This window comes from Linepithema humile, chromosome 3 (genome assembly GCF_040581485.1).
Source record: "Linepithema humile isolate Giens D197 chromosome 3, Lhum_UNIL_v1.0, whole genome shotgun sequence".
NCBI lineage: Eukaryota > Metazoa > Arthropoda > Insecta > Hymenoptera > Formicidae > Linepithema > Linepithema humile.
The window spans coordinates 30,482,965-30,508,418 of NC_090130.1; the positions used below are offsets into that span (position 1 = coordinate 30,482,965).

General features: G+C 31.9%; 5 protein-coding genes and 2 long non-coding RNA genes across 14 annotated transcripts; 3 read left to right on the top strand and 4 right to left on the bottom strand.

Moving 5' to 3' along the window:
• The first annotated feature begins 62 nt into the window (after nucleotides 1-62).
• Nucleotides 63-2,364, top strand: LOC136998629 (uncharacterized). 2 transcript variants are annotated; one of them, XR_010889210.1, is made up of 6 exons: nucleotides 72-306; nucleotides 536-590; nucleotides 684-770; nucleotides 875-1,131; nucleotides 1,322-1,433; nucleotides 1,561-2,364. XR_010889210.1 is itself a non-coding variant. In XM_067351652.1 (5 exons), exons 1-5 carry the CDS (start codon nucleotides 201-203, stop codon nucleotides 1,701-1,703), a joined length of 705 nt encoding a protein of 234 aa, XP_067207753.1. In that variant the 5' UTR covers nucleotides 63-200; the 3' UTR covers nucleotides 1,704-2,364. The 2 variants fall into 2 exon arrangements, 1 of the variants encoding a protein (XP_067207753.1); XM_067351652.1 differs by lacking the exon at nucleotides 536-590 and having other exon boundaries at nucleotides 63-306.
• LOC136998628 (putative nuclease HARBI1) lies at nucleotides 2,216-4,508 on the bottom strand. 2 transcript variants are annotated; one of them, XM_067351646.1, is made up of 4 exons: nucleotides 4,333-4,508; nucleotides 4,014-4,107; nucleotides 3,022-3,289; nucleotides 2,216-2,900 (listed from the first exon to the last, which is right to left on the bottom strand). In XM_067351646.1, the coding sequence occupies exons 1-4, from the start codon at nucleotides 4,367-4,369 to the stop codon at nucleotides 2,373-2,375; spliced, it is 927 nt and encodes a 308-aa protein (XP_067207747.1). In that variant the 5' UTR covers nucleotides 4,370-4,508; the 3' UTR covers nucleotides 2,216-2,372. The 2 variants fall into 2 exon arrangements, with proteins under 2 accessions (XP_067207747.1, XP_067207746.1); XM_067351645.1 differs by lacking the exon at nucleotides 4,333-4,508 and having other exon boundaries at nucleotides 4,014-4,172.
• Nucleotides 4,509-4,889: 381 nt separating this feature from the next.
• Nucleotides 4,890-6,585, top strand: LOC105669731 (uncharacterized). Its single transcript, XR_010889213.1, has 2 exons — nucleotides 4,890-5,841; nucleotides 5,909-6,585. It is a non-coding gene; the product is annotated as an uncharacterized lncRNA (long non-coding RNA).
• A 168-nt stretch (nucleotides 6,586-6,753) lies between these two features.
• On the bottom strand, nucleotides 6,754-16,338 carry Hacl (2-hydroxyacyl-CoA lyase). 2 transcript variants are annotated; one of them, XM_012363001.2, is made up of 15 exons: nucleotides 16,200-16,338; nucleotides 14,251-14,385; nucleotides 13,166-13,303; nucleotides 11,799-12,068; nucleotides 10,387-10,528; nucleotides 10,031-10,115; nucleotides 9,239-9,420; nucleotides 8,639-8,815; nucleotides 8,317-8,558; nucleotides 7,927-8,112; nucleotides 7,780-7,855; nucleotides 7,464-7,701; nucleotides 7,266-7,373; nucleotides 7,008-7,131; nucleotides 6,754-6,935 (listed from the first exon to the last, which is right to left on the bottom strand). In XM_012363001.2, exons 4-15 carry the CDS (start codon nucleotides 11,841-11,843, stop codon nucleotides 6,840-6,842), a joined length of 1,701 nt encoding a protein of 566 aa, XP_012218424.1. In that variant the 5' UTR covers nucleotides 11,844-12,068; nucleotides 13,166-13,303; nucleotides 14,251-14,385; nucleotides 16,200-16,338; the 3' UTR covers nucleotides 6,754-6,839. The 2 variants fall into 2 exon arrangements, with proteins under 2 accessions (XP_012218424.1, XP_067207743.1); XM_067351642.1 differs by lacking the exon at nucleotides 16,200-16,338 and having other exon boundaries at nucleotides 14,251-14,885.
• Nucleotides 10,813-20,341, top strand: LOC105669844 (sialin). Of its 3 annotated transcripts, none has more exons than XM_012363005.2 (5): nucleotides 10,813-11,048; nucleotides 16,232-17,051; nucleotides 17,137-17,456; nucleotides 17,818-18,062; nucleotides 19,655-20,341. In XM_012363005.2, the coding sequence occupies exons 1-5, from the start codon at nucleotides 10,967-10,969 to the stop codon at nucleotides 19,844-19,846; spliced, it is 1,659 nt and encodes a 552-aa protein (XP_012218428.1). In that variant the 5' UTR covers nucleotides 10,813-10,966; the 3' UTR covers nucleotides 19,847-20,341. The 3 variants fall into 3 exon arrangements, with proteins under 3 accessions (XP_012218428.1, XP_012218430.1, XP_012218429.1); XM_012363007.2 differs by lacking the exon at nucleotides 10,813-11,048 and adding an exon at nucleotides 14,030-14,253; XM_012363006.2 differs by lacking the exon at nucleotides 10,813-11,048 and adding an exon at nucleotides 15,081-15,913.
• LOC136998630 (uncharacterized) lies at nucleotides 17,818-19,769 on the bottom strand. The gene is made up of 2 exons (XR_010889214.1): nucleotides 19,633-19,769; nucleotides 17,818-19,230 (listed from the first exon to the last, which is right to left on the bottom strand). It is a non-coding gene; the product is annotated as an uncharacterized lncRNA (long non-coding RNA).
• On the bottom strand, nucleotides 20,220-24,488 carry Ate1 (arginyltransferase 1). Of its 3 annotated transcripts, XM_012363002.2 has the most exons (9): nucleotides 24,104-24,488; nucleotides 23,792-23,918; nucleotides 23,558-23,688; nucleotides 23,045-23,463; nucleotides 22,483-22,644; nucleotides 21,816-21,971; nucleotides 21,416-21,588; nucleotides 21,047-21,308; nucleotides 20,220-20,890 (listed from the first exon to the last, which is right to left on the bottom strand). In XM_012363002.2, exons 1-9 carry the CDS (start codon nucleotides 24,195-24,197, stop codon nucleotides 20,726-20,728), a joined length of 1,689 nt encoding a protein of 562 aa, XP_012218425.2. In that variant the 5' UTR covers nucleotides 24,198-24,488; the 3' UTR covers nucleotides 20,220-20,725. The 3 variants fall into 3 exon arrangements, with proteins under 3 accessions (XP_012218425.2, XP_012218426.2, XP_012218427.2); XM_012363003.2 differs by lacking the exon at nucleotides 21,816-21,971; XM_012363004.2 differs by lacking the exon at nucleotides 22,483-22,644 and having other exon boundaries at nucleotides 24,104-24,487.
• Between the last annotated feature and the right edge of the window lie 966 nt (nucleotides 24,489-25,454).

A 25,454-nucleotide genomic window follows, 5' to 3' on the forward strand; every position in this document is an offset into this window, starting at 1 on the left:
TTGACGTGTTACACATGTACGCTATACTATGGGTGTGTTCCGATATACACTGTCAGTACTGGTAGTACTGAAAAATTGTTCCATTATTAGCATGCAGTGTGCCGCGACAGCATCTAGTTCCATTAATGACGTCATAGATAGTAGCCATATTGCCACTGCAACTGCTGCAGCTCATGAGGTGAGGCAGTTACAGTGCCAATATGGCTGCAATGGCGAACAATGTGCAAGTGCATCTATTTGACGCAGAAACTAAAAAATCATACTATTTACACTTAACTGAAGAAGACGCACATAAAGCGAAAAATGGTGAGTAAAATTTACATTACAAAATTATATTCTTAACATTATATTGTAAAATTGACTTACATAGTATGTTATAACCTCACTTGTAGTGTACATATTTTAATTACTTATTATTTCTTATAGCAAAAAAAATTAATAATATTGTAACATTATTCACGTACATATTTTAATATATTCTGTAATGTATAAGAAGATGGTATCTTATTTTTTTATAAAATTACGTGTTTTACAGATATAAACTTTTGCATCAGTGTTATTGAAATATGCGAAAGAAAATGATAATTCTGGTATATAATATTCTATACTATATAACATAACTTATATTAATGTGAATTTTATATAAATCTTTTATTGTGTCAAAAATATAATTCTATTAACAGAAACACCGAGCACAAGCAGTATAGGAGGAACAAATAGTTCTACATCAGATATATCAGATTTTGGAGATACAAAATCTAATAATGAAGGTATTTAATAAGAATCTAATAATGAAGATATTTACACATCTCATATAAATTATATATATATTATACATATATATATTATATATTATTTTGCTTATGTATTACAGATGTTTATTTATGGAATAAAAAAGAAACTTTATTATTAATAAGTTTATATAAAGAACATGAAGAAATGTTTACCTCGGGAAAAACAAAGCAAAATTTATGTTGGAAGCGAATAGCAACAGAAATGGCACAAAAAGGTTGCAATATCTCTGGAAAAAAATGTTGTACAAAGTTTCAAACTTTAAAACGAACCTACAAACAAATAAAGGATCACAATAATAAATCAGGGAATTCCAGGAAAACGTGGGAATATCTTGATGTATGTTGTATATTATAAAATCTTGTGTATGCACAATGCTAAAAATTGCTTTGAAAATGAATAAATAACAAATTAACAAATCACGTTTGAACAATTTAACCAATTTCTAGCATCATAGGCACAAGGCTTTAGATTGTGTGTGATACTTATATTTTTATATAAATATACATATAGATATATATACTTACAGGCTATGGATGAACTATGTGGAACAAAACCGTGGATTGAACCAATATCAACTGCTTCATCTGATCAAAATAATCAACCTGCAGAATTATTAGGTCCTATGAAGAAACATAAAGGTATGTATATTTTTAATTAGTACGTCTATATCATAATTACTTAGTTTATGTTAAAAAAAATATAACTTAATTTTAAATTAAATTAATAAAATATAATTATTTAATTTGTGTATTGATATACTTACAGATAAAATACATGCCACATCAAAAAATGTATTGTTGGAATACAGAAAACTTCGTGCAGAAAAAAGAGACGCGCAACATAAAGAAAAAATGGACTTGTTAAAGGATATTAAAAACTTAATCCAAGACACAATACAAAAGGAATAACATTGCTCGAACTGAACGTTGCTTAAAAGACTAAAAGTTATTAAAAAAGTTCCTATATATAGTGCAATTTTTATAAGATATATGTATTCTAGTGTGCAAACGTTACGTTCTATTTCATTTTTTCTATACAAATTTTTATTTTTATTTATATTGAAATTGCATATACTTAGAAGACTTAGTGTATACAAAGCGTTTTTTTTTTTAACTATCTGTGATTAGCCAAAGATCTGTTAAATGTTATTGTTTTATTAATTTAGTTTAAAAATAAGTTTTATTTAAGATTTTTCTCATGTAAGTTAAGTAACTAACTATAGCATAGCTATACCAATTTGAAGTATACATATGTTTACTTTTTTTGATCTGATAATCAATATTTAATATAAAATATTAATTTTGTTACTATTAAACGCACAGTGTGATAAAGATAACCGTTTTTAGTTAAGAAATACTTAAATATTATTAATAGCATAGGATTATAATAACTGTGAAAGTGTTCAACAATAATCAACACATTGTATTATTTTTTAATCAAAGTTTAATGCTAAAATAAAAAATGTCATACAATATAAGTGTTACACGTAATACATTTCTGAAACGTCTGTAACAAAATGTTTAACAAAAGTTCAACTTTTAATAAATAAAAGTAGTTGGAAAATGCAAATATTTATATTATCTCTCATTCAACATATATGTTAACGCATTTCTTTTTTCAACGCCTCTTTCTTTATCTAAAACAGTAATTTCATTGTCATTTGCAATCTCTGGAATATTGTTTCTTTCAATAATTATGACATCATCTATAAGATCATTGTTTAAAATACAAATATTGTGCAGCACACAACAAGTAATGATATATTGTGGTATAAGATCTGTCCGTTTCATGTATAATTTATCTAAGAGACTACGAAAACGTCCTTTCAACAAACCAATGGCTCTTTCAATCATTACACGAGCCGAACTCAGGCGTGTATTATAATTTATTTGTGCTGCAGTCAAATGGCCATTGTTTCTGTACGGCACCAGTACATGTTTTTGCAGTGTATATGCAGCATCACCTATTAGATGACTATCGTGTGGAAAGTAGTTTTCTGTACACATAGATTGGATGCCACTTAGTCGAAATACGCGCATATCATGCACAGAACCAGGTTGTCCTGCGTAGCAATGAATAAACTTTAAGGTGGAATCACATATAATCTGCAATAAATATCTGTATTACAACACTTTTGAGCATTTATCAATCTTTCTCTTTCAAAGCTTAACCATAGAATTATAATTATTCATATTATTAATTACACTAATTATACGTTTTACTTACTTGTAATTGTATTGAATAGTAACCTTTCCGATTTATGTAGCTTTCTGCATGTTTCTTTGGTTTATGTATATGTATGTGTGTACCGTCTATGGCACCAATTACTTTAGGAAACTTGTGTTTATTTTGAACATCCATCCATGTATATTCTGCTTCTTCTACGTTTGGCCATTTAATAAATTGAGGTGCTAAAGAATAAATTGCTGCGCAGACTCTTCTGTTAGCACGCCAAGCAGTTGCTCGTCCAATGTCGAATCGGTCACAAACTGATCTGTTAAATACAGAATATATATGTACAGTATATAAACATAGTATTAATAGTAGTATAAATATAATATTTATTTCACATAAATATTTTTTTAAGTTATATACAACTAAATATGTATTCACGTATATACAAATATAAATATAAACATATATAAATAAATATATATATATATATATATATATATATATATATATATATATATATACAGGGTGTCTGGCAATAATCGCCCCACCGGTCATATACAGGTAGAGGAGGTCAAATCGAGTAGAAAAGTCCTTTACCATTTTTTAATTTTCATAATAAGTACTGAGTAATTAACGAAAAAAGATCGGCAAATCCGCGCGAGTAAAGCGCGCGCGGTGAGAAGGACGTTCCACTGCTACGCGATCACTAGGACACAAGGCTCTAGCGTTACGCGCCGCTCGTATGTTGCCATTGTCATTTGTAGAGCGCTCCTCCCAACGCTTCATCGCGCGCCTAGTGATCGCATAGCAGTGGGATGTCCTTCTCGCTGCGCGCGCTTTACTTGCACGGATTCACCAATCTTTTTTCGTTAATTACTTAGTACTTATTACAAAAATCAAAAAATGGTAAAGGACTTTTCTACTCGATTTGACCTCCTCTACCTGTATATGACCGGTGGGGCAATTATTGCCAGACACCCTGTATATATATATATATATATAAATTAAAGAAATATGCAGAAAGCTACATAAATCGAAATTACCTATATGAGTCAGGTGTTGCCATTGTCCACAGTGCTACTAATAATTGTACGTCCGGAGATATTGTGCACCGTCCGTATCTATTAGACTGTTTTTCTAAATTGGGTTTTATTAAATTTAATACATATGTGAATACTGCACGCGACATCTTGTAATTAAAGGTTAATTAATTTTAAATAAAATAAAATTTTCTTTAAGTATTCAAATTCTTTAAAAATTCAAGATAGTAAGATTGCTCTCATACTTTGTATAATAAATATTTTTACTTTTAATGTATTATACATAAAGCTACACGATATATTTTATTTTCACTTATCTTACCGAAAGTGACTCTTAAATTCCATATCTGAATATTCATTCACTGTATTCATGTAATTTTTTACACGAGGTCGAATTTGAATTGGCAATGATGGCAATTTTTCTTCTTCTTCTTCGGAAAAACTATCGCTGCTGCTTTCATTCAAAATCTCTAATGCTATTAAGCATATTGACAACTTACGTTGTTTGTCCATCATGTCTATAACAATTATATTTATTATATTAATTATTAGGGTTATCATATGACCTTCATGAAATCACTTATAAAATACTAACTTTTTTCCATTTCTTATATATACTAAGTGAATATATACTAACATGATAAACAATACACGTTTTGATCATGTCAAACGTTAACTCTAAATAATTATCATTATTCGTTAATAATTGCGCGTTAACCTTACCTTAGATAATGACACTTGTTTTTATTCACAGTCCACTGCATACTGTTCCGAAATGTTACGGCATACTGTTACTGGCAGTACCAAAGTAATTTCGGAACGGCCGCGGCAGTGGACTATCATGACGTCATGTTGGTAGCACCGGCAGTAAAAAGGGAACACACCCTATACTATATACGCTACAATTCTCCATCTAGTAGGAACCAAAATGGCGGATGAGAATACCTACATATCTAGTGCCTTAGTTTAATGACTCAAACCACGGACTAAGGAATAGAGGGACCTTTGAGTAAAAAGAAACAGGAGGGAGCATATACTAGCCAGGACTAGGTAAATCCGCGGACGGATGTACGTCATGGCAGCCATCTTGAGCGACCACTTTTTGAAAGTGAGAGGGAATGCTCGAGCATAGCGGCAAGCGGCATACCGTACGCCGTACGCATTAATATGCAGTGTATAATAGCGTTTTCGATTATACAGGATTTGAACGACCCAGGGTTGGTTAATGACGTCATTGCAACCTCTCCACCAATGAAAGACTTGCATTTATAGTAAAATAGTGATTGATCAACCCTGGGTCGTTCAAATCCTGTATAATCGAAAACGCTATAAGCCGAGAGCACAAGCTTTTACATAAAGCATAACGCATAAGCATAAGGAAATTGATTGGTCTATATATAAGCATAAGCAAATGCATAAGGAAATGGACCAATCAATTTCCTTATGCTTATGCGTTATGCTTTATGCAAAAGTCTGTGCTCCGGCCAATAAGCTGCTGCAACTCAAACTTGAGGTAGCTGATGCGTGTATTATGCGCTGCAGGTGGTGGGGATCTAGGGAATTCTAAGCGCTGTTCATGCGCGCATTGAGTGAAACGGAACGTTTTCTATGTAATTCGTGCGCATAATGTGCGAAACGGAACGCAACCTATGTCACAGTCCCAATGCAGTTAAAAAGAACGAACTAGAGATATATGCTTATAAATATAACGTTTTACGAATAGCAGCTCTCTTATGCTCCTTCGAAAAACGCGATCCAGATAAATTTTCTTTATTATATTGCTCGGCTTATAGGCTTTATTCAGTTAAAAGTCAGTTTTGTCAAATACGCAGTGAGTATGCATATAGTGATTTATTATGTTTATTTGACTGATAATTAACACATAACTTCAATTACAGACAAATATAAATAATCTGAACACATATGCAATATGTCCAGTATTCAATCAGAAGTTAACATTGAGAGAAAAGACATTCAAAGGATATTGATTGCTCTCAATAATATTACTTTAGATATGTAAGGTTCTTATAATTTTCAAATAATATTTAAATTAAAGCAATTAACTTTCAGGAAAAGGCAGGCAGAAGATATTGAAGAATTTGTGAAGGAAAATGGACACTTAATTACAATGGTTAACATGGCAAATAAAACATTATCTAAGCAAGTTACAGAAATGGGAATGGTTACGCAAAAGATTATTGACGCAAGCAAAATTGTAGAAAGGCAGGAACCCTGGTTGAAATCAAATGTGGAATTAATTGCATCTTTGACAGCCAGAACTTGCACAATTACAGAACAATTAGCAGGCAATATAAATACAGTCGATTCTGATTAATCGAGGCAACCAATTTGGAACAAATTTTGAAAAACAAATCTTAATAGATAAATTATAAAGTTCAGATAATTAGGGCAGGCGCTTAATTGGGCCAAAATGTTATGATGTCAATGTTTCTGAATCAACTGTACTTGAACCATATAAATGTTGGGTTAACTATTTTTTTTGTGTATTATAAATTTTATATTTTTACATATTTATATACACATATATACAAATAAACTCTTTTCTGCCTTATTATTTGATAATTTAAATATTTTCAAAATTATGAGATAATTATATATAAAAATATATATAAATAATTCTATAATTCTCTACTCTTATTGTTTTACATTGATAATATTAATTAATAATAAAAGAAATTTTATATTATGTATTTATATTTTATAGAAAAGATTAAATTATAGATGTATTTATATGTATTTATATTTTATAGAAAAGATTAAATTATAGATATACCTTCACTGATTTTAGCAATCTTATATCGCATATATTTATAACTTTGATTCTGTTAGCCAACTGAATTGCTGTTGCTTACGATCCGCTTGCGGATTAATCATAACGTTTATTATACTAGGACTATCCATTACCTAAAACAATATTTTATAATTTATGCATTTTGCATTTCAATATTTAAAGAGTCAACTTGGTAACAGTTTTACCTTTAGAGATAGCTTTAACGCCTGTTGAATGTGCTCCACGGTAGTGCAAAAATGTCCTTTTTTGCCAAACATTTGCATCAAGTTCTCATAATGAGTTTCGGATGACAATGAATTTGGAGGTGTTCTGAAAAATATAATTTTAATATTTTATATATAAATATATAGCTTCATATACAAGCATTAGAAAAAATGTATATAATAAAAATATAAGTTTTCTAATTTTTGATATTTAATATACGAAGATACAAAAATGCGTACACTTGTGTAGGATCTCCAGACGACTGTATCTGTCTAAAAGTTTCACTATCGAAACCGCCATATATACCGTTATTATTCACAATTATAATAATCACCGGCAGTTTATATCTGCGAAAAGAAAGTCAGTGTAATTATATTTGATATTTTTCGCGCGTAAAATAACGACTTCTCTTTTAATTACTCTCCGAGACACATTACCGAAACATGGTTTCAATCTCCATCCCAGAGAATCCAAAAGCGCTGTCTCCTTCTACGCAAATTACTCTTTTTTTTGGTGCGTTATCCTTGCAGTAAAGGGCAGCCGCAATCGCAAATCCAAGTCCTACGCCCATAGTGCCAAATGTACCAGCATCCAGTCTATGGCGTGGCAGATTATTTAAAAGAACGGTTCGTCCGATATCCATTGTATTAGCTCCCTCGGAACAAATAATACAATCTGCAAAACATTCAACAAAATATATTTTACACCTTCGACGAAATTTATATGCAGAAATACGTATATAATACAACTCACCGTTCGGCAAGACGTCTTGAATGTGTTTAAAGACAGTATAATAATTCAGAGGCACACTGGTATCTAATGACATCCGCTGTGCAAAGAAAATGTGGAAATTACGCAAAAAAATAATTTTATTCAATTTCTGATTAAATTAATACTCACGTGAACTAGTTGCTTATTCTTCTCAGCTTTTGCTGCAAGATCCTTCCACCACGGATCGTTTCGATCAACGCACCATTTCTGAGTTTTCAATGTGTTCATCAAATATTCTGTGGCGGGCGCAATGTCGGATTGTATTGCAACAGCGGAAGGTACGGAATTATGCAATTCCTCGGCGCATAAGTCTATCTACAAAGTTTTATATTAACGTAAAAAACTTAGAACCTAATGCAAAAGACTTATTGTTTGGCATCTTGGTGATCTTCATAAAAGGTTCAGCTTTTAATTTTGCTAGATGATAAAAAATGGAGATGTAAAATAGAAATAAGTTTTTTTCACGCGTTACTTAAAACCTTTTACCATCGTTATACTATCAAAAAATGCATCAAGTACCTGTATGACTTTGACATTGCTTTGAAACCTGGGTGATCGTCCAAAGTGCAACATCCAATTCAATCTAGCACCTAACAGTAAAATCACGTCGGAATGTTGTAAAGCATACGTTCGCGCACTAGAAACACAACGCTCATCCGAATCAGGTACAACGCCTTTACCCATCGGCGTTGGTAAGAAAGGCATATTCGTCGAATAGACGAGCTGTCTCACTGGATCTTCAGCTCGACTATAAGCAGCTCCTATGGAAAATACAAAGTGTAAAAGCAAAAAATAATTAGGGTAAAAATTTTCTATCCATGCAAATCTTATGTACATTTACCTTTGCCAACTATTACCAAAGGTTTCTTCGCTCTTATCAATAAATTTGCTGCTTGTTTAATTAATTTCGTATCAGGATAGGATAGTGGCGGTGGTGGGCACGGTGAAACCTTAACTATTTTACTCTCGTCTACATTTTGATTTAATAATGTAGCGGGTAAATCAAGATAAACGGCGCCTGTAAGTAGTGGAATATAATATAAAATATAAAATTATAGAAAATATAAATATATTTATACGATGTTTGATAAAGATGGGCTAAATAATTAGTTATTCTTTCCTTAAAGATTTTTTTCAATTTTTTATTAAAACTTTTCGCAACACAATTTTCTATGTTATAATTTGTAATAATAATTGAATACGAGTCGGAGATATGGTTTTGAAAAGATTGTAGCGCGTCAAAGGCATTCTTTTGAATTTTCAAAATTTTCTGAACTCTTCTTATCTTATCTCATTTATCACAGCTCTATAATATTTTCTATTATACGTCTCCCTTGTACATTTCCGTTCCCTTATCACGATTAATTATTCTTGTTTATTTTTTCTATTATCTAGAACCTATCCTAGAAGTCGTAAAAAAAAATGTCAAAAAAAATCCTACCTGGTCTACCATAAGTGGCAAGTCGCACAGCCTTTTCAACATGTGTCGGTATGAGCACAGCTGACGGCGGTCTTGCTGCATATTTACAATAAGGTCTGCTTGCTTCGACCTGTGGCCATTCTTGGAATCCGCCAATCCCTTCGTGGTCCTCCGGACAAGACCCTCCTAACACGAGCACAGGCCTGCCAAAAAATAATTGATTGTTTAGGATAAAAGCTTATCGTTTCACCGTTATAAATTCTGACTAGAAAATATAAGAAAAATCACAAATCTTGAATAAAGAGCGAATAACAAGAAATCTCTATAACAATTTTAAAATCAATTTCTGATTTTGACAATTAAACATCCAATTTTATATAAATTAATTTCTCTTGATTTATTTTATTTCGTGGATTTTTTTATAAAAAAAAGATATTCGTTGCATGTCCAAGTCTTGTTTTTATTAGGAAAAATCCACAGGACATAATAACGTAATTGCCTTGCTGCATTGTCGTAATATCAATGCTACAAGATCGCAATCAAATGTCAGATGACAGTTGGATGAACAATTTCCACGATAATTTTCTAGGCACGCGACACAAAATTACAACGAACTTGTCGCGCACATCCGCAAAAAAAACAACAAAACAAAAAAAAAATTAAATATTTTTTAAACTGCATTCCACATACGCTTGTATTTGCTTCGTAATAAAGATACTATGTATTACGTATTCTTATATAATATATATTTTTACACACACATACACGATCTAGCAATAAAAATCGCGTATTATGCTGACCAATTTTGCTCACCAACAATTTACTTGCGCGTTCGCCATACCGCCAATAACATGTAACAACCCCGGACCAGAGACACATAACACTATTGCGGGTTTTCCTGTATAAGAAATTGCTAATATTATATATATTTTTTATTGTTTTTATTTTATTATATTCTTTGCAATATTATTTTACTTAATTTCTATATTAACTCTTTATTTTTTGTTAACGTAATTTTACTTCTGTTAGAAAATAAAAACTAATAAAAACCCGTTTTTTTTTTAAATAATAGCACATAAATAATAGAAACAAATACATATGAATAATACTTGACAATATGTTAATATTGGAATAATTGATTATCTATCGAGGGACGCAATGATACTTACTCGTTAAATATCCATAAGCTTGTGCAGCATAACAGGCAGCTTGTTCATTCCTAAAACCTAAGTATTGCAAGCCGACGGCTTGCATATTTAAAGCCAAATCTATCACAGGATGGCCCATGATCCCAAAGACATACGTTAAACCCTAAACAATCATAAAATTTTTATTGAAAACACAATATACGCACAAGAAAATATTATTCTAGAATATTCATTGTTAAATATATATTTTTGCATATAATTAAATATATTGTATATGATGTATTTTTTCTTACACTTTTATATTAATAAAATATGTAATTTAAAATGTTTCACAATTAAATGAGAAAAATTAATAATAGATAATTAGATGCGCTTGAAAATAAACTTAAGGCTAAGCCATTATATAGTCAATTACTGCTGCATTTATTCTTAATCTTCCCCTTTCGTATGTATTTATTTTAGCTAAAAAACATTGAGCTAAAAGTTCATTGATCGTGGCATGTGATGCAACATATATTTATCCATCCATTGATAACACACTCGGATGAAATGAAAATAAGAGGCAGACTCTGCACTTGCTGCAGTAGCTTCGACGCGATGGATGTACAGTGAATCGATCGTAAAATCCGTCATGAATCAAGAGTGCGGTGAGCGCACACCGTTAATTGCATCGCGAAAAAAGCGTAAGTATATATAATCGTGATAAGAGCTGCATTCGCGCTACACGAATTTGATTTCTGATAAGCACGCTGCAAAATTAATTATACCATTGTTTTATTCTCTGTTTATTCTAATAGTCACTGTCATAATTGTTTAATCAAATGTTTTTATTATTCAGCTTTTCGAACATGAATTTAAAATTCTTGCTCATTTAATGAATTATTATCTCTATTCAACGTCACAAACTTAAAAATTTATATAACTTATATAAGAACTATTATTGCTTTCATTAATATTATGCATCTAATTTATTTTTAATTATTACTGTACTGCAAAAGTCGTCAACAATTTTTTATAGATATAAAAAATAAATCAACACTCGTAAGGATATGATAAAAAATAAAAATTGAATTTAACACATCAATTTAAAAATAAAATAGGATAAAATTGAAAAATGACTTTTAGTGGATCTGAAGAAAAAATAAATCTGATCTTGAACTCATTATAAAGTCAGCGTGATAAAACTGTAGCGAGAATGTAAACTCATGCACTCCGATGACCATAACCTTTAAATCGTTGTGTGATATTCATAACAAAACACACTACATAAATATTTGAACCATTATACACAAAATTGGAGTTCGTTAAATTTAATGTTTCTTCGAAGGAATTTATACATGGGTTTTCCGATAACATCGAACAATTCTATAAGTTCGCAATCCAAAAACGAATTAACATCAATAAAATTATCATTAAAAAAATATCAAGAATACCTGTTCCTTCAAGGCCTCGGCCAAAACTTGATTTCCGTTCTTCATTTTGACGTCCAAATTTGTATGAAAATTTAGCAAATTAGATTTAGCAGGTATATACACTGTCGCCGTTCGTCGGAAACGTAAAATTCACTCGTTGCAGCTCACAAATCGAGAATGAATGTTCGACCGTTGTACCGTTGTACGTCATAATGTCAGTACGAAATGATGATAAGCAAACAAGCTGATATATGCGTATTCATATCACGCACAAACTTAACCATATAATTTCTGTAATGTAAGTTATATTAATTGATTCAAAATACATCACCTAAGCATATAAATTAAAAATTAAATGATTAATAAAAAATTACATAACAAAGTCAATTTAATTCTAAATAAAGTCTATTTTGAATATTGGACAATTTGTAAAACAAAAGAAGTGTTACGTATTAGATTGATTACAAAGTTTGTCTATTTTTCTTCTTTCCTAATTTAATAATTATTTGCTAATGGAACATCAAGAGTGGACATAATTTTTTTGCTATGCTACTTTAAATAAAAACAAATAAATTAAAAATATATAAAATACCAACATTTTTTGAATGAGTATAAGTTTTATGTATAAAAAGATAGTTATTAGACATTAAACATTAGATAATCGTCAGAAGATCCTAAGAAAATCGATTAAAACTTTTAATAAATTTCTAAGAAAAAGATTTACGCAATAAAAATGTAAATTAGTTCTATTTTATATATAGATGCTAACACAATTAGTCATTGTCTCATTTTTATTATAGTAATACATATCTTTTTTGGAATCGCTATAAGATGAAATTTCGGAAATTAGCGTGAATTAGAAATTAACGAAGTTAATATTGCTGGTCGATGCAGTCAATGAGTAGAAAGCCGGTAGAAAGCAAAATACGAAAAGATGATTCGCAATGCGAATGTCATTGCCATGAAAATGGTGAAACGATGCATAAAAGATTTATAACAAGATAAAAACCTATGATTTTAAAATTTCTGTCCGAGATACTCTTCATGTAAAAGCAACAGGAAATAAAATGGACTATCTACAGGAAACAATGATAAATATCGATGCTTGTAAAATTGGTCAGAAAATTTCCTTGCATCATAACCGTAGAGAAATATTTAAAATATCAGAATTTAATTTTTTATCGAAATTTACCCAAATTTACCCAAATTAACTCTAATCATAAAAATGATGGCATTTCTAATATATATACTAATATTAAGATGAGATACTAAGAGAAAGAGAAAATATTGATTATGGGCAGTTGCCCGTTGACAACAGAATATCGTGCGCTTTGAAAGTAGTTAGTTTCGACATTTAATTAATATTTAATTAAGTAAAATATTCATACCTGTTTGTCATTAAATAGTTATTAATGATTAACAAAACTCCCGAAAGAATGAGCAGATTGTAAAACGTAATAATCCTTGGAAAATTCATGAATGTTCTTGTCTTCTTGGAATCTCCTTGGTTCCTTTTCATCAGATTCCTTGAAAAATAATACAAACTTAGATTGCTTGCTTGCTTAGGTTTGCTGAAATAAATATAAAATTTATCGGCTCTTATCGACTCAAAATTTGCCACTTTAGGTCGAGGTTTAACCTAGACCTAAATAAATCACTATATTATGAAATACAATGGAACGTACATAAACTGGCGCACCATTCACACAGATGAATGCTTGATGTTTGCACGCGCGATTTACGTTTGCATAATCGGTCAATAGCACTAAATGTGCGCTATATCGATACATAGGTCCTTTGCTTTTAAACCGCTGTTTTGTAATTATGTTTATTGCAATAATAAATAATTGCAATTTTTAACACAAGTTCGATATACAATCTGAATAAAACCGACTTATTTGCATTTCTTTTGCATTAGAAGCTAAATAATTTTCATTTTTCTATTTTGTAAATTTGTATAACTGTATTCTCTTTTGTTCTTCTTGTAAATTTAACATTAAACAACTATGAGCTATTACAGCAACTTTTATTTACTATATATGCAATTTCAATTCTGGGAAAGGAAAGATTAATTCAAGATAAATATTTGGCTTTTTGTTTTCGAAATGACTTAAAGAATCCTTTACTTTATTTTAAATATACAGTACCATGTGAAAAACGTTAAATAGTGATCACTACCCTTACATACTTCCCTACTTGATCTCTACTTTTTCCAGAGAGGGGAGTATAAATACAACGTCTCGATGCTACATCTCTTGTAGAACTAGACGAGCCACAACCAGTCAAAGTCAAATGGTCATTTCAAATTTTCACTCTGTGACGTAAAATAAAATTTCAAAATTGAATGCTCGAGAATGTTGTGAATTTGTGAGATTTGAGTGTGTGACTTTCTGTTGCTGTAAATTCCTGAATTGAGATTGCAGTATGGTAGAAAAACTTAAAAAGTTACACAAATCATTCTATAAAGTCTTACCACGTAAGTAAAATTTTCCTCTGTTGATTCCTTTTCGCAGAAATTGTCTTACATCGTCAAATGTTAAACTGCACAATTTATGAAGTATCCCATTGCTGCATGAATATAGTTTTTATTTTCTTACAGTTTCATCTTCTGCAAAAAGCAAAAATTTGTATTACAAAAGATTGTAATACGCATGGTTCTCTCAACGGTCATCGTCATATTAATAAAACTTTTGTCCCTTAACATTTCGTCTATTTCACAATTTTATTTTTCTACATAATAATACAATATAAAATAAACTAGTACTTCTGGGATTTTTAACTCTATTTTGCAAAATTGATTCCGCTTTGATCAAAATATAAAAACTCACAATTGATATTTTGTTCGTTATTCTGAAATAAAAGACACTTGTGAATTTTGAATCTTATCAAATTTATGAATTTATGGATTTCACAATTCATTAATCCATTTCTATCAATCAATCGATTCTAGATGAATGGAAAAATTTTGTTGATCTTTTAGATGTATATTTACTTTTACTTTTAGCATTTTTACACAGTTTCTGAATGCCCGTTACTCAACCTTGTTGCGCACAGATCTACTCGATCGCCTAATTTACTTTCCTTGAAAAGTTTCACGAATTTAATATTGATTTTTACTATTGTAGAAGTCAAATTCAAAAGTGGTTCTAAGTGTTGGTTCAAGCACATTCTTGTTCTCTTATAAACATTTTAAAATATATAGAATTAAAAAAAAGATCGCAGAATCAATATGATTTCGGTTTCTTTGTAATTGTTAATTTTGCATTATATCAGGTACATGCTGTATCTGGCACAATTTTTTAAATCTTTCAACAAAAGTGTTCCTTCCGTGCATAGTTTATATTTATCTTGTAATAATTTATTCACTTAATTTTCATATACATGTTCGAGTTTCGCAAAGATTTCGCGTTTCGCACTTCGAGAAATATTTAATAAATCCTTGTTCTAACAAGGATGTAACAAGGTGTTGACGTAAGAATTTTTAGATATAAGAACTCGCAATTTCAGGTGGTTTCCAGTTATTCCTGGTTCGTGTGAGAATCTTTCTATCTCAACGGCTAAATTCGTCTCGATTTTTATTGCTGACGTCAGAGTTCCAAGAAATATAATGCACCTACAGAATAAACTTTTCATTAACTGTTGTCATAACTTATTCTAGCAATTCTAATAACAATTTGTAAATATCACGGCTGTGTTAGGTGCGAAGATCGATTATTCACAACCGAAAATAATATCATTAAACCAGATACAATTTAAGATTCGAATTTTTTGTGCACATAAAATATTGTGATGAATTTGCAGTTAAAAATACGAAAAAAATTAGATTGTAATCATAATTTTAAATCGAATATAATCTTTTCTAATTTTTAATCGTTTTTGTGTGCGTGTACAAGCAAATGGCGCGATAATGATTCTAATAAATTGAACCTATCGACAAAATTTAAAACGCAAATAATCTCGCTGCGATACATGAAAAAACCTAATCGTTTACGAATCCGTTGACATGGTAATGTATCGCAATTCTGTCAACTGGCTCGAGTGCAAATTTTTCCATTTCCTGTTCGAGCATTCCTAAATGCGGGCGTTGCGCGAAAACGTGCTCAACGTTCGTCCGACGTTTATATGGAAACTTTTACGTAAGTGCGCGGATTATATTGCGGAAGCAATCACGTCGAAATGTGATTAGAGAGATATAACGAATGTTATTAGGCTAAAGTGGATTATTCCCTTTTTAATGCCCCGAATAAAAAAAAACTTTTCCAGATAACATTCTAAAAAGTCGTTTTCGAGAGGAAAGGGCAACAATATATAAAAAAATTTCTTATTTTTTTAGTGTATTGTTTTCCTTCCTCTTTCAAAATTTAACTTTTTTTATGAAATATCTTGATTAAAAAATCCTTATAGAGCAGAAAAAACGATCACCTGTAACATTTTTCTTAATCTATCATTCGCAGGATGGATGCCGATGCGGATATGGATCTGCGTGATGATGTTCACAGCCTGTTGGACCAGCTATGCATGTCGTCTGCAGATACCGATCCTGGTGGTGCCAATGATCAGGGAGCCGCCGAGGAACATTACAAACGACGGCGTATGCTTCGTCGATGACGGTGCGCGTCGGCGACGCGATGTCTTCAACTTGCTCGATCCGGGCAGTAACCTGGAAAATTATATTTTGGAGGAGCAGGACGACAAAGTTTTGCGGTCACTACACCGTCGTCAAATTGAAGCGCGACCTCCGGATGCTCCCATCGAGTTGTTCAGCGGCCAGCCGTTCGACTGGACCCCGACAGTGCGCGGCCAACTGATCGCCGCCTATGCTTATGGCAATGTACCGGGCAACTTCATCGGCGGTTGGCTGTCGCTGAGATACGGACCACGTAGGACGGTCCTCTGGACGTCGTTGGTGGCCGCGATAATCTCGCTGGTGAGTCCGATCCTTGCGCAACTACATTGGGGTGCGTTGCTGTTCTCCCGGATCATCGTCGGTATCACCGGTGGTGTGATCTTTCCCTCGTGTCACACTATGGTGGCCAAGTGGGCGCCGCCGCATGAGCGGGCGCGCTTTCTCTGGTCCTTGCTGGGCGGCACTTTCGGCACAATACTCACTTACCCGATGATCGCCGGTATCGCGGAGAGCATGAATTGGGAATCAGGTTGGTACATACCGTCCATACTGATGTTAGTGTGGATCGGCGTGTGGGCAATAGTCGCCTTCGACTCACCGAACGAGCATCCTGGCATTACCGTCGAAGAGAAAGAATACATTATAACGTGAGTCGCCGGAATGTGATAATTATTCGATGTTCCTTCGAAATGCCGTGAAGAACCGATAAAATACAATTGCGATTGCTTTCAGCATGCAAGCAGGAACGGTTCGCCCCGAAAAACCCAAGTGGGAGCAGACGCCGTGTCGGCAAATAATGACGTCGGTGCCGTTTCTCAGTTTAGTTACATGCCACTTCGGGAATCTTTTTCTGCTGTTCTTTTATCAGAATTCGCTGATGCTGTACTTGACTAAAGCATTGGGATTCCAATTGACGAGAGGCGGCATTGTAGCCGGTTTACCATGGGGAGGCAGGATGCTATTTGGATTCTTCTTCAGTTGGGCAGGAGACACTATCAAGCAGAAACAGATTATCAGTGTCACTCTTCTACGGAAGCTCGCAACTATATTTTGTAAGTATCACAAAATTAAAAAAAATATATAGCTCTAGATGTTTAAATATTTTTAGATGTTTAAGTATTTTTTATATATACGTGAATATTTGTGTGGGGAAGTTTGAATATTAAATTTCTAACTAAAGATATCGATAATAAGAACTTTGAGTATCATATCTCTTAACAAGAAAGAGTTCACAAATTTTGATAAAAGTTATCGACTTTATTTGAGGATAAATTATGCATATATTCACTATGTTTGCGTTATCAAAATTATTAGTAATCGTATTTCGAAACTAGATTGTGATATCCGGTAATGTACACATCGAAATTAGAGACTTACGTTAGAAATGTGACGAATATTATTTCATTTTTCTAGCACATTTTATACCGGGTGTCTTCTTGATATTGGTCGGCTACGTTGGCTGTGACTTCGTACTCGCAAATGTCTTTTTGTTCTTCGCACTGAGCTTTAACGGCGCTGCGCTTATCTCCAATCTGTCGAACAATCAGGATCTCGCACCGAACTTTGCCGGTTTCCTTTATGGCATCATGAACACGGTCGGTACCATCTCTGGTATGATCATTCCGCCAATAGTCGAAGAAGTAGCTGGTAAACATGGGGTAAGTTGCTGCAAATTGATTACTTTAATGAAAAATAAATATTAATTTTTCCCGAAGTCAAATAAGAATCATTGCTATCGTTGTAATAATTTAAATCTGTAAAAATGGCAGAATCAAAAAGAATAAAAAAATTTATTTATATAATATTGAATTAATTAATATTAATATATAAATGTATAATCGGGATAAGAATTCATCGTTTTTAATTTCTTGCTGTTCACAATGAATTAAAACGAGGAAACAGGAATAAAAACAACAGAAAGTAAGTCAGTACTCGAAATCTAATTCCTATTTTAAAAATTTAGATTTGCAATTTTTTAATTCAACTACCTTTTTGCAAGAAATTATCACACATTAAATGTTCATCCACGTAAAACCCTGATATTTTATATAATTAAGTTATATAAAATAATATAATTGGCGTTTTGTTTGTATATCTGTATTACCCGCTTTATAATTATCAATTGTTTAACCATGTAATTTGTGAATTCATGTGTAATGCTTTTTCATAAAACCAATTATTAAGTTTTTATGCGCTTCCGAGTTATCGATCTTGCTCATGTTGCATAATGATATGCAATATACGAGTATATAAAATATATTTGTCGGAATGAAGTGTCTTGTGTTTATCCGAAACGTTTGTAAAAAATATTATTCATGAATCTTAATCACAACGCCGTTAACACAAATGACGAATCCTTTTGAGAATTTTGACTACGCAAAGCGAGGACGAAAAAAATTGCCGCATGTACGGCATTATGCAAGAATTGCGAAGTGCAAAAAAATTTTCAAGTGCTTCCTTCCTTTTTTGATTACACGTTTCGCTTGTTTGTTTGCATGTTTTCGTCGCACCATTGTTACTTATACATTCACAGCTTATCGCAGATATTCGTCGGCATTCTCGGGTTTTCAATTTCAGTTACATCTTGTAATTGTATATAATATGCGACCAAGATCGAGCGACTAGTGCTTATTATCATCCTCTGAAATGCTCATAATTTATCATAATTTCATATGTTACCTCATGTATGTTACCTCGAATCTTGAAGCGACTATACAGATATGTGTTATTAAGCGCAAATGCAATTGTGGATCCTACACATTAATCGATATATCTACGTGCAATTTTTCGCGCGCTAAGATTTAAATCGAATCTTCGATATACAACCTGAAACGTTAAAATATATATGGAATTAATTTAATTAACTTTGATATCTCAGTATATATTTTCATAAAGTTAATGATTCAGATGTTATGTATCAAATTACACATATCCTTTTTATATAATCAAATTATATATACTATGCGTCATATCTGGCAATGTAACTAAAAATTTCAATAAGTTAATTCAAAATATATCGAATAAATGTCCAAAGGTACGTTCCACTTGGCGATCGCAACGCTTGTGGAATCATTTTATCTTTGTTTTTCATCGAAAGTTAAAGAAAGATAGATAATGTTCACGAGCGTTGCGATCACCAAGTGGAACTCAGCCCAAGTAACATAAAAATATAATGCGAACGCTGCTCGCATGTAAAATGTTCAAATGTAAATTTTAATATAAACTCACAACTTTTTTTTCTTTGTCCTAGAATCCGATCGATAGATGGCAAATACTCTTTTGGATGGGCGCCGCGGTGTGTATCGGAAGTATGGTCATATTTTTGTTTGGTGGTAGCGGTAATATACAGAGTTGGAATGAGCTTCGACCAATCGATGGACCAAGGGAGGATGTGGAAGCTGGACAAACGAAAAAGGAACCTACCGATACTACACAAACTTAATCTGCAATCTCAACAAAATTCTCAATCTAATAACGTCGTAAGCGACAAGATAAAGATGAAGATATTATTCTGAATGACATAAGAAATTGACATAAAATATCCAAAAAACTTTCTAAAAATAATGACGTGTTTAAAAAAGGTTTTATTAAAGTTGATTGTAATAGTTATTTTCTTGCATCCTAATCTTTTAGAGATGTTTTTTTTAAGTTTAAAAAAATTTAAATTGTTTAAAAAAATTTATTTTTTAACATTCTATAACATTCTAAAAGATTAGAATATAAGAAAATTAGAACAGAGTTCAAAAAAATTCTAAAAAATTTGAACTTAAAAAGTCTGAAAAATTAAGATTGTTAAAAAATTTGACTGCATATCATTCGTTAGTGTAGTACAATTTTATTCGTTATTTAACTTCAGAATGTCGTTGCATTGAACTTTTTTTCATATGTTTGTACCTATCATTATATTGTTGAATAAATAAATCATTTTTTATCTTAATTAGATTATTTAATTATATAAATCTTAACACTTAAAAAATTATTTAAGATGACAAAATTTTTTTAAAATTAATTCTTTGGAAATTAATTCTTCCTTTCTCTACTAAGTCGCTTGTATACAACGAATTATATACATAATTTATTAATATACCTTACATTACCTTGATTAATAGGATTCAACCGTTTGCATAATTAATGGCTATCTAATATTCTTACCTTAAAAGCAACAATTTTTCGGCAATTTCTTTGTACATAAGTATCAATCATCAATTAATCTTTAAAGCCAAAAAATTTCTAGGTTTTCGAGATCGTGAATTAAATACTAAAATATTTAATATTACTATTAAATATTATCCATGTATTTTACGAACTGGATAATTACTCTCTAACTAGAATAACGATAAAGTAACATCCTTCGCGCACAAGGCATTCCAACGAGACTGGCATACTCTTCTACTTCGTGCTTTTCCTCTCGCATTGTCTGGCATGTTTTCTGCTGTGCTTTATATTTTTTATATGGCATCGCAATTTGTTTATATAAAACCAATACCTAAAAAGAAGACATTTTAGTGGTGAAATAATAAAAACTTTAATGAAATAATTTATCAAAACTTAACAAATCGTATAACTTAAATTTTACTAACACCAAGAATTGTAAATATCGTGTTTGCGATAAGAATGTAAAATAGTTTTGGAAGATATATACCTCACGAACGTCAACTATACCATCTTCGTCAATCGCATCAATATCACCGTTAAAACGACAATATTTTTCCTTATCTAATTTAGCGAGACAGGATTCGATATCACACCACACATACGTCTCCGGACACAGAAGCTTCGACGGTCGCATTCTGGCCTTGTACCGCATCTTCGGACACGTATGAATGTAAAAACCCATGTAATAGTATTTCAGATTATTCGCAACTTTGTTGAGCTGCCTCGTTAAATAAACCTCTCGCAAAGAGCTAAAAGTAACACGTTATTCCAAATTATATAGCCATTCGAAAATTTAACCACAATTCTAAATGGTAAACAAAACTTCAATTTCCATTATAGAACAATATATACAAACCTAAAGGTTCCCAGAGAAAGTTGACTATACGCCGGATCGTAGAAGAAATATACACTCGAAATACCGAACGGCAGAATGTCTATCACGCCGACCGCTATTAATTCATTATCTAACCAATATTGCTCGTGAAAAGAGCCGTATCCTTGAAGTGGCCCACTGTCGGGTGTCCATTGCTTTAAAATGTCACATTACTTCAGGTGCTATTACGCTTTATCTTTATAACAATTATTTACAAATATTGATAGTATCTTTAATAAGCAGACTATAGACTCTGCGCTTTCAAAACATTGTATAACAAATTCATATAAAATATTCTTCTTCTCATAATGAATAAAGAGATTTTCAAAACTACTTCTCACATCGTTTGTAATTAAATATAAAGTGATTATACAAAGTGTACCTGTAAGGGGCTCTTTACAAGAAAGTTAAAGAATGACTTTTTATCGCATTGGTCCGGTAGATCGCCATGAATTGCCATTTGATATTTTTTATAGAGATTTGCGCTTGCATCGAAAGTGTTAAGAAATTCTTCCGACCTCACTTTCACCAATTTCATCTAACAAATTTATAAACATTTGCGAATGTAAAATTTGCAATGTTTAACTAATAAGTAGAGTCTGACATAAAAATTACATACTATTACCATCATCAATTATAATAATAACGTACACAGGTTTCCTAATCAATTAGAAGACAAGGTCCACTTTGCTCCAATCATGATATTAGTTGCATTTATACATATATTATATATTCTATATTTGTCTGGCCGTTATCAAAACAGCTTATCGATTTACGGCAACGTACGTAATTGTATTATTTCGAGTAGAGCTAATCTAACTCCTGATAACAAATAAAAACAAGATTGAATCAAAAGCGCATAGCCTTTTTACGTAACTTGTTGCAGCTACAGCAATCTAAGTTGTTTCGCGTCAAATCTATGAATTCTATCTTTCTTTTCAAAAAAGGTATGCCTTAAACAGTTTTATATTGAAAGATCTAAAATAACGCACATGTGACAACAGGATATAGAATAATTGGTATTCTATAGAATAACCGTATAAGGTTACCTGCAAAGGCGATTTAACAAGAAATCTTGTATATTGTTGCTCTGTGACCTTCTCAGCCGGCACTCCGTGTATTGTGGTCTGATACTTTTTGTAAACTTCGTACGACTTTTTTGAGATCTTTTGGTATTCAGGACTCATCGGTGCAGTTCGAACCAGTTTCATCTTACAAAAATCGTTAACTTAACACAAATCTATCCAGAGAATGAAGTAAATAACTATCGTAATAAAATACATGTAAATTCATACATTTAATTTAAAATCTAAAATATCAAAAATGTATGATAGAAAAATCATACAAATTTTGTGATATAATGTAGTAATAGAAACATAAATACGTTGCCACTTCTAATTAGTTTTTCAAAGAGCCAGCATATTTAGCAAATATTTATTGCCATTTGTAAATTTTTGTTTTATTCGCTTTTAATGATAAAAATTGGAGAAAAGCGAACCATGTCAGAAATGATGTGTACAATTAAGAATAACATTATTTTATAACAGGGATCAGGAAACATCTGGTAAAATAAACAATAGTTTTAGAATTTAATTGTTGATGTAGTATTACCTCCAACTTTCTCAAGCCAGTGTACACCTCCTCAAATAATTCTTCTAAAGTCTTCACACAATTCTGTTGCTTCTTTTCTTTCATGATGCTCTCGATTTCAGTCTGTGATTTACCTTGTGCTAACAACTTATTTTGCTTACGTTCTATACGTAAGAGCTTTGCTTTTTTACAAGGCACTACATTGGTAATTTCGTTTCTAACATGCAGAGTGTTCTTGTTGTCAGAATTTGTTAGCTGTTCCTGATTACTATTTGATGCAGAAGTGAACTTTTTAGTGTTCTCACTTTTGGCTTTTGCAGAATCAATAGACAATCTTCCACCGAGTTCATTATCAACAAATAAAACATTGATTTCTGATGTATTTTTTTGTGCTTTTGCCAGATATTTTGCATGATTCACTACTTCTTCATTGTTTATATCTATGCAAATAAATATAAAATGGCTGTTAGAGATAGTTTTATCATAAATATTATTTTTATGTATCAAGATCTTTTAAAATTCTATACATTTTACCTATATTATCATGTTGATCTGCATCTATATGTTCAGCATTATCATTTGTCAATTCATTTTTCACAAATTTAACCATACGTTTTAAAATTTTTTTCTGTGACTTTGATATTTTAAAGTTTAGTGCTTCACATCTGAAAATTATATATACATGTTTCATATTCTGCTTTTTAGATCAAATATATTTTATTTCATTACATAATAATCACAATTTAAATCAAAACAAATATTACTTACTTAATAGTATAAAGTGGACAACAGGTTTGACTCATTGTAGGTTTATAACAATAGCAGCCACTTCGTCTCCATCCTCTGTCTATTAAGCTTTGATAGTCTTGTACTGTTAACGAATGCGCCCACATGCCTGACAACAAACAATAGTGCTTGGTATTGTTAAATCTAATAGGTGTTTCAAAATTTTTATACAATTTTCAATTAAAAGAAGCATGTCCATTTTGAATTTTAGAATGACATAAAAATATCTAAAAAAACATAAAGCAAAGTACTTACACATTTAAATAACAAATATACAATTGTCTTTTTACTCACCATGACTGAAATTTGTGTTAGGACTTTTGCAATATCCGCACTTGTAACCTTCGTGTTCCGCATAATATTCCATAATACTATAAGGATTGGCCATTTTAATTGTTCAATATGTCAATAACGGTTAATAACTTTGTTTCGAAATCGCAAGACTGTATAAATCATACATCATTATTTATGCATTCATATTTAAACTCATCGTACCTAGATATTCGCGCACTACAACTATAAGTTAAAACATCTAAGATTAAATTGTAATTAGCTATTTTAATATCGTATAACTCATTATATATTTATCTTCTATTTTTACGATTTAATTTTCATATACTGCTAAATTGTCAAACACAATTTTACGTCATGATGCATGAATATTTAGATATGATGTACTTGATTTTTATCATAGACGTAAACAGAGACTATAGGTCTGTTCTTTATAGCTGAACTGGCTGCACTAGTTCAGAGTTCATCTTTTTTCCTCCACGTTGGAAGAAAAAAGATAAATTTAAACTAGTGCAGCCAGTTCAGCTATAAAGAACAAACATTATAGGTAGTTTTCCACCAAGAGACACAAGCTGCGTTCGGCATTGCAAATCGGAGGCATCCGTTTGCTCTTTCACCTTGAAAATCTATAGTATTCGTCATGTATACGTATAGATTTTCTAGGTGAAAGAGCAAACGGATGCCTCCGATTTGCAATGCCGAACGCAGCTACAAACGACACAAAAGTATAAGGCCGGATCTACAATAGGTGTAGTAAGCTTTAAGCCATAAGATATTGACCAATCATAGTCAATTATTCTTTACACATTCGTCTGTGAATGGACAATTTCTTACGGCCTAAAGCTTACTACACCTATTGTAGATCCAAGATCTATAAAGAGAAAGTTACCTCATGCGCAAAAAGGGACGAGCGGCAAGAGGGGCAAATGCAGAGAGGGACGAGCGGCAAGAGGGGCAATGATGATCTCATCGGCAAACAGAAGCTATCTCAGACAGCTACTGTTTGTCGATGAGATCATCATGCTCTCCCCTTCCTTCATCGCCCCTCGCCGTCAAGCTGTTTCTAACTCCCCCCCTTACTTCATCGTCCTTCGCCTTCAACCGGTTTTACTGCATTGAGTAAAAAGAAATAGGAGGAAGCATATACTAGCCAGGACTAGGTAAATCCGCGGACGGATGTACGTCATGGTAGCCATCTTGAGCGACCACTTTTTGAAAGTGAGAGGGAATGCTCGAGCATTGCGGCAAGCGGCATACCGTACGCCGTACGCATTAATATGCAGTGTATAGTCTTTTATGCAACAGTGTATTGAAATAAACGATCAAAATGGTATACTGTAGAGCTTGTGGCATA

What these genes read in the sequence shown, in the direction of transcription:
- LOC136998629 (XM_067351652.1), top strand. Translation starts at nt 201, where the DNA reads ATGGCTGCAATGGCGAACAATGTGCAAGTGCATCTATTTGACGCAGAA. An exon ending in TACAAAATCTAATAATGAAG is followed by an intron (nt 771 to 874) that starts GTATTTAATAAG and finishes TATGTATTACAG; the next exon opens with ATGTTTATTTATGGAATAAA. An exon ending in TCCTATGAAGAAACATAAAG is followed by an intron (nt 1,434 to 1,560) that starts GTATGTATATTT and finishes ATATACTTACAG; the next exon opens with ATAAAATACATGCCACATCA.
- LOC136998628 (XM_067351645.1), bottom strand. Translation starts at nt 4,159, where the DNA reads ATGTCGCGTGCAGTATTCACATATGTATTAAATTTAATAAAACCCAAT. An exon ending in GCAACACCTGACTCATATAG is followed by an intron (nt 3,290 to 4,013) that starts GTAATTTCGATT and finishes TGTATTTAACAG; the next exon opens with ATCAGTTTGTGACCGATTCG. An exon ending in ACTATTCAATACAATTACAA is followed by an intron (nt 2,901 to 3,021) that starts GTAAGTAAAACG and finishes TATTTATTGCAG; the next exon opens with ATTATATGTGATTCCACCTT.
- LOC105669844 (XM_012363005.2), top strand. Translation starts at nt 10,967, where the DNA reads ATGTACAGTGAATCGATCGTAAAATCCGTCATGAATCAAGAGTGCGGT. An exon ending in GAGAAAGAATACATTATAAC is followed by an intron (nt 17,052 to 17,136) that starts GTGAGTCGCCGG and finishes GATTGCTTTCAG; the next exon opens with CATGCAAGCAGGAACGGTTC. An exon ending in AAGTAGCTGGTAAACATGGG is followed by an intron (nt 18,063 to 19,654) that starts GTAAGTTGCTGC and finishes TCTTTGTCCTAG; the next exon opens with AATCCGATCGATAGATGGCA.
- Hacl (XM_012363001.2), bottom strand. Translation starts at nt 11,843, where the DNA reads ATGAAGAACGGAAATCAAGTTTTGGCCGAGGCCTTGAAGGAACAG. An exon ending in CCGAGGCCTTGAAGGAACAG is followed by an intron (nt 10,529 to 11,798) that starts GTATTCTTGATA and finishes ATGATTGTTTAG; the next exon opens with GGTTTAACGTATGTCTTTGG. An exon ending in TTTGGTAATAGTTGGCAAAG is followed by an intron (nt 8,559 to 8,638) that starts GTAAATGTACAT and finishes TATTTTCCATAG; the next exon opens with GAGCTGCTTATAGTCGAGCT.
- Ate1 (XM_012363002.2), bottom strand. Translation starts at nt 24,197, where the DNA reads ATGGCCAATCCTTATAGTATTATGGAATATTATGCGGAACACGAAGGT. An exon ending in TTGTTAAATCGCCTTTGCAG is followed by an intron (nt 21,972 to 22,482) that starts GTAACCTTATAC and finishes TAAATTTGTTAG; the next exon opens with ATGAAATTGGTGAAAGTGAG. An exon ending in CTTTCTCTGGGAACCTTTAG is followed by an intron (nt 21,309 to 21,415) that starts GTTTGTATATAT and finishes TGTTACTTTTAG; the next exon opens with CTCTTTGCGAGAGGTTTATT.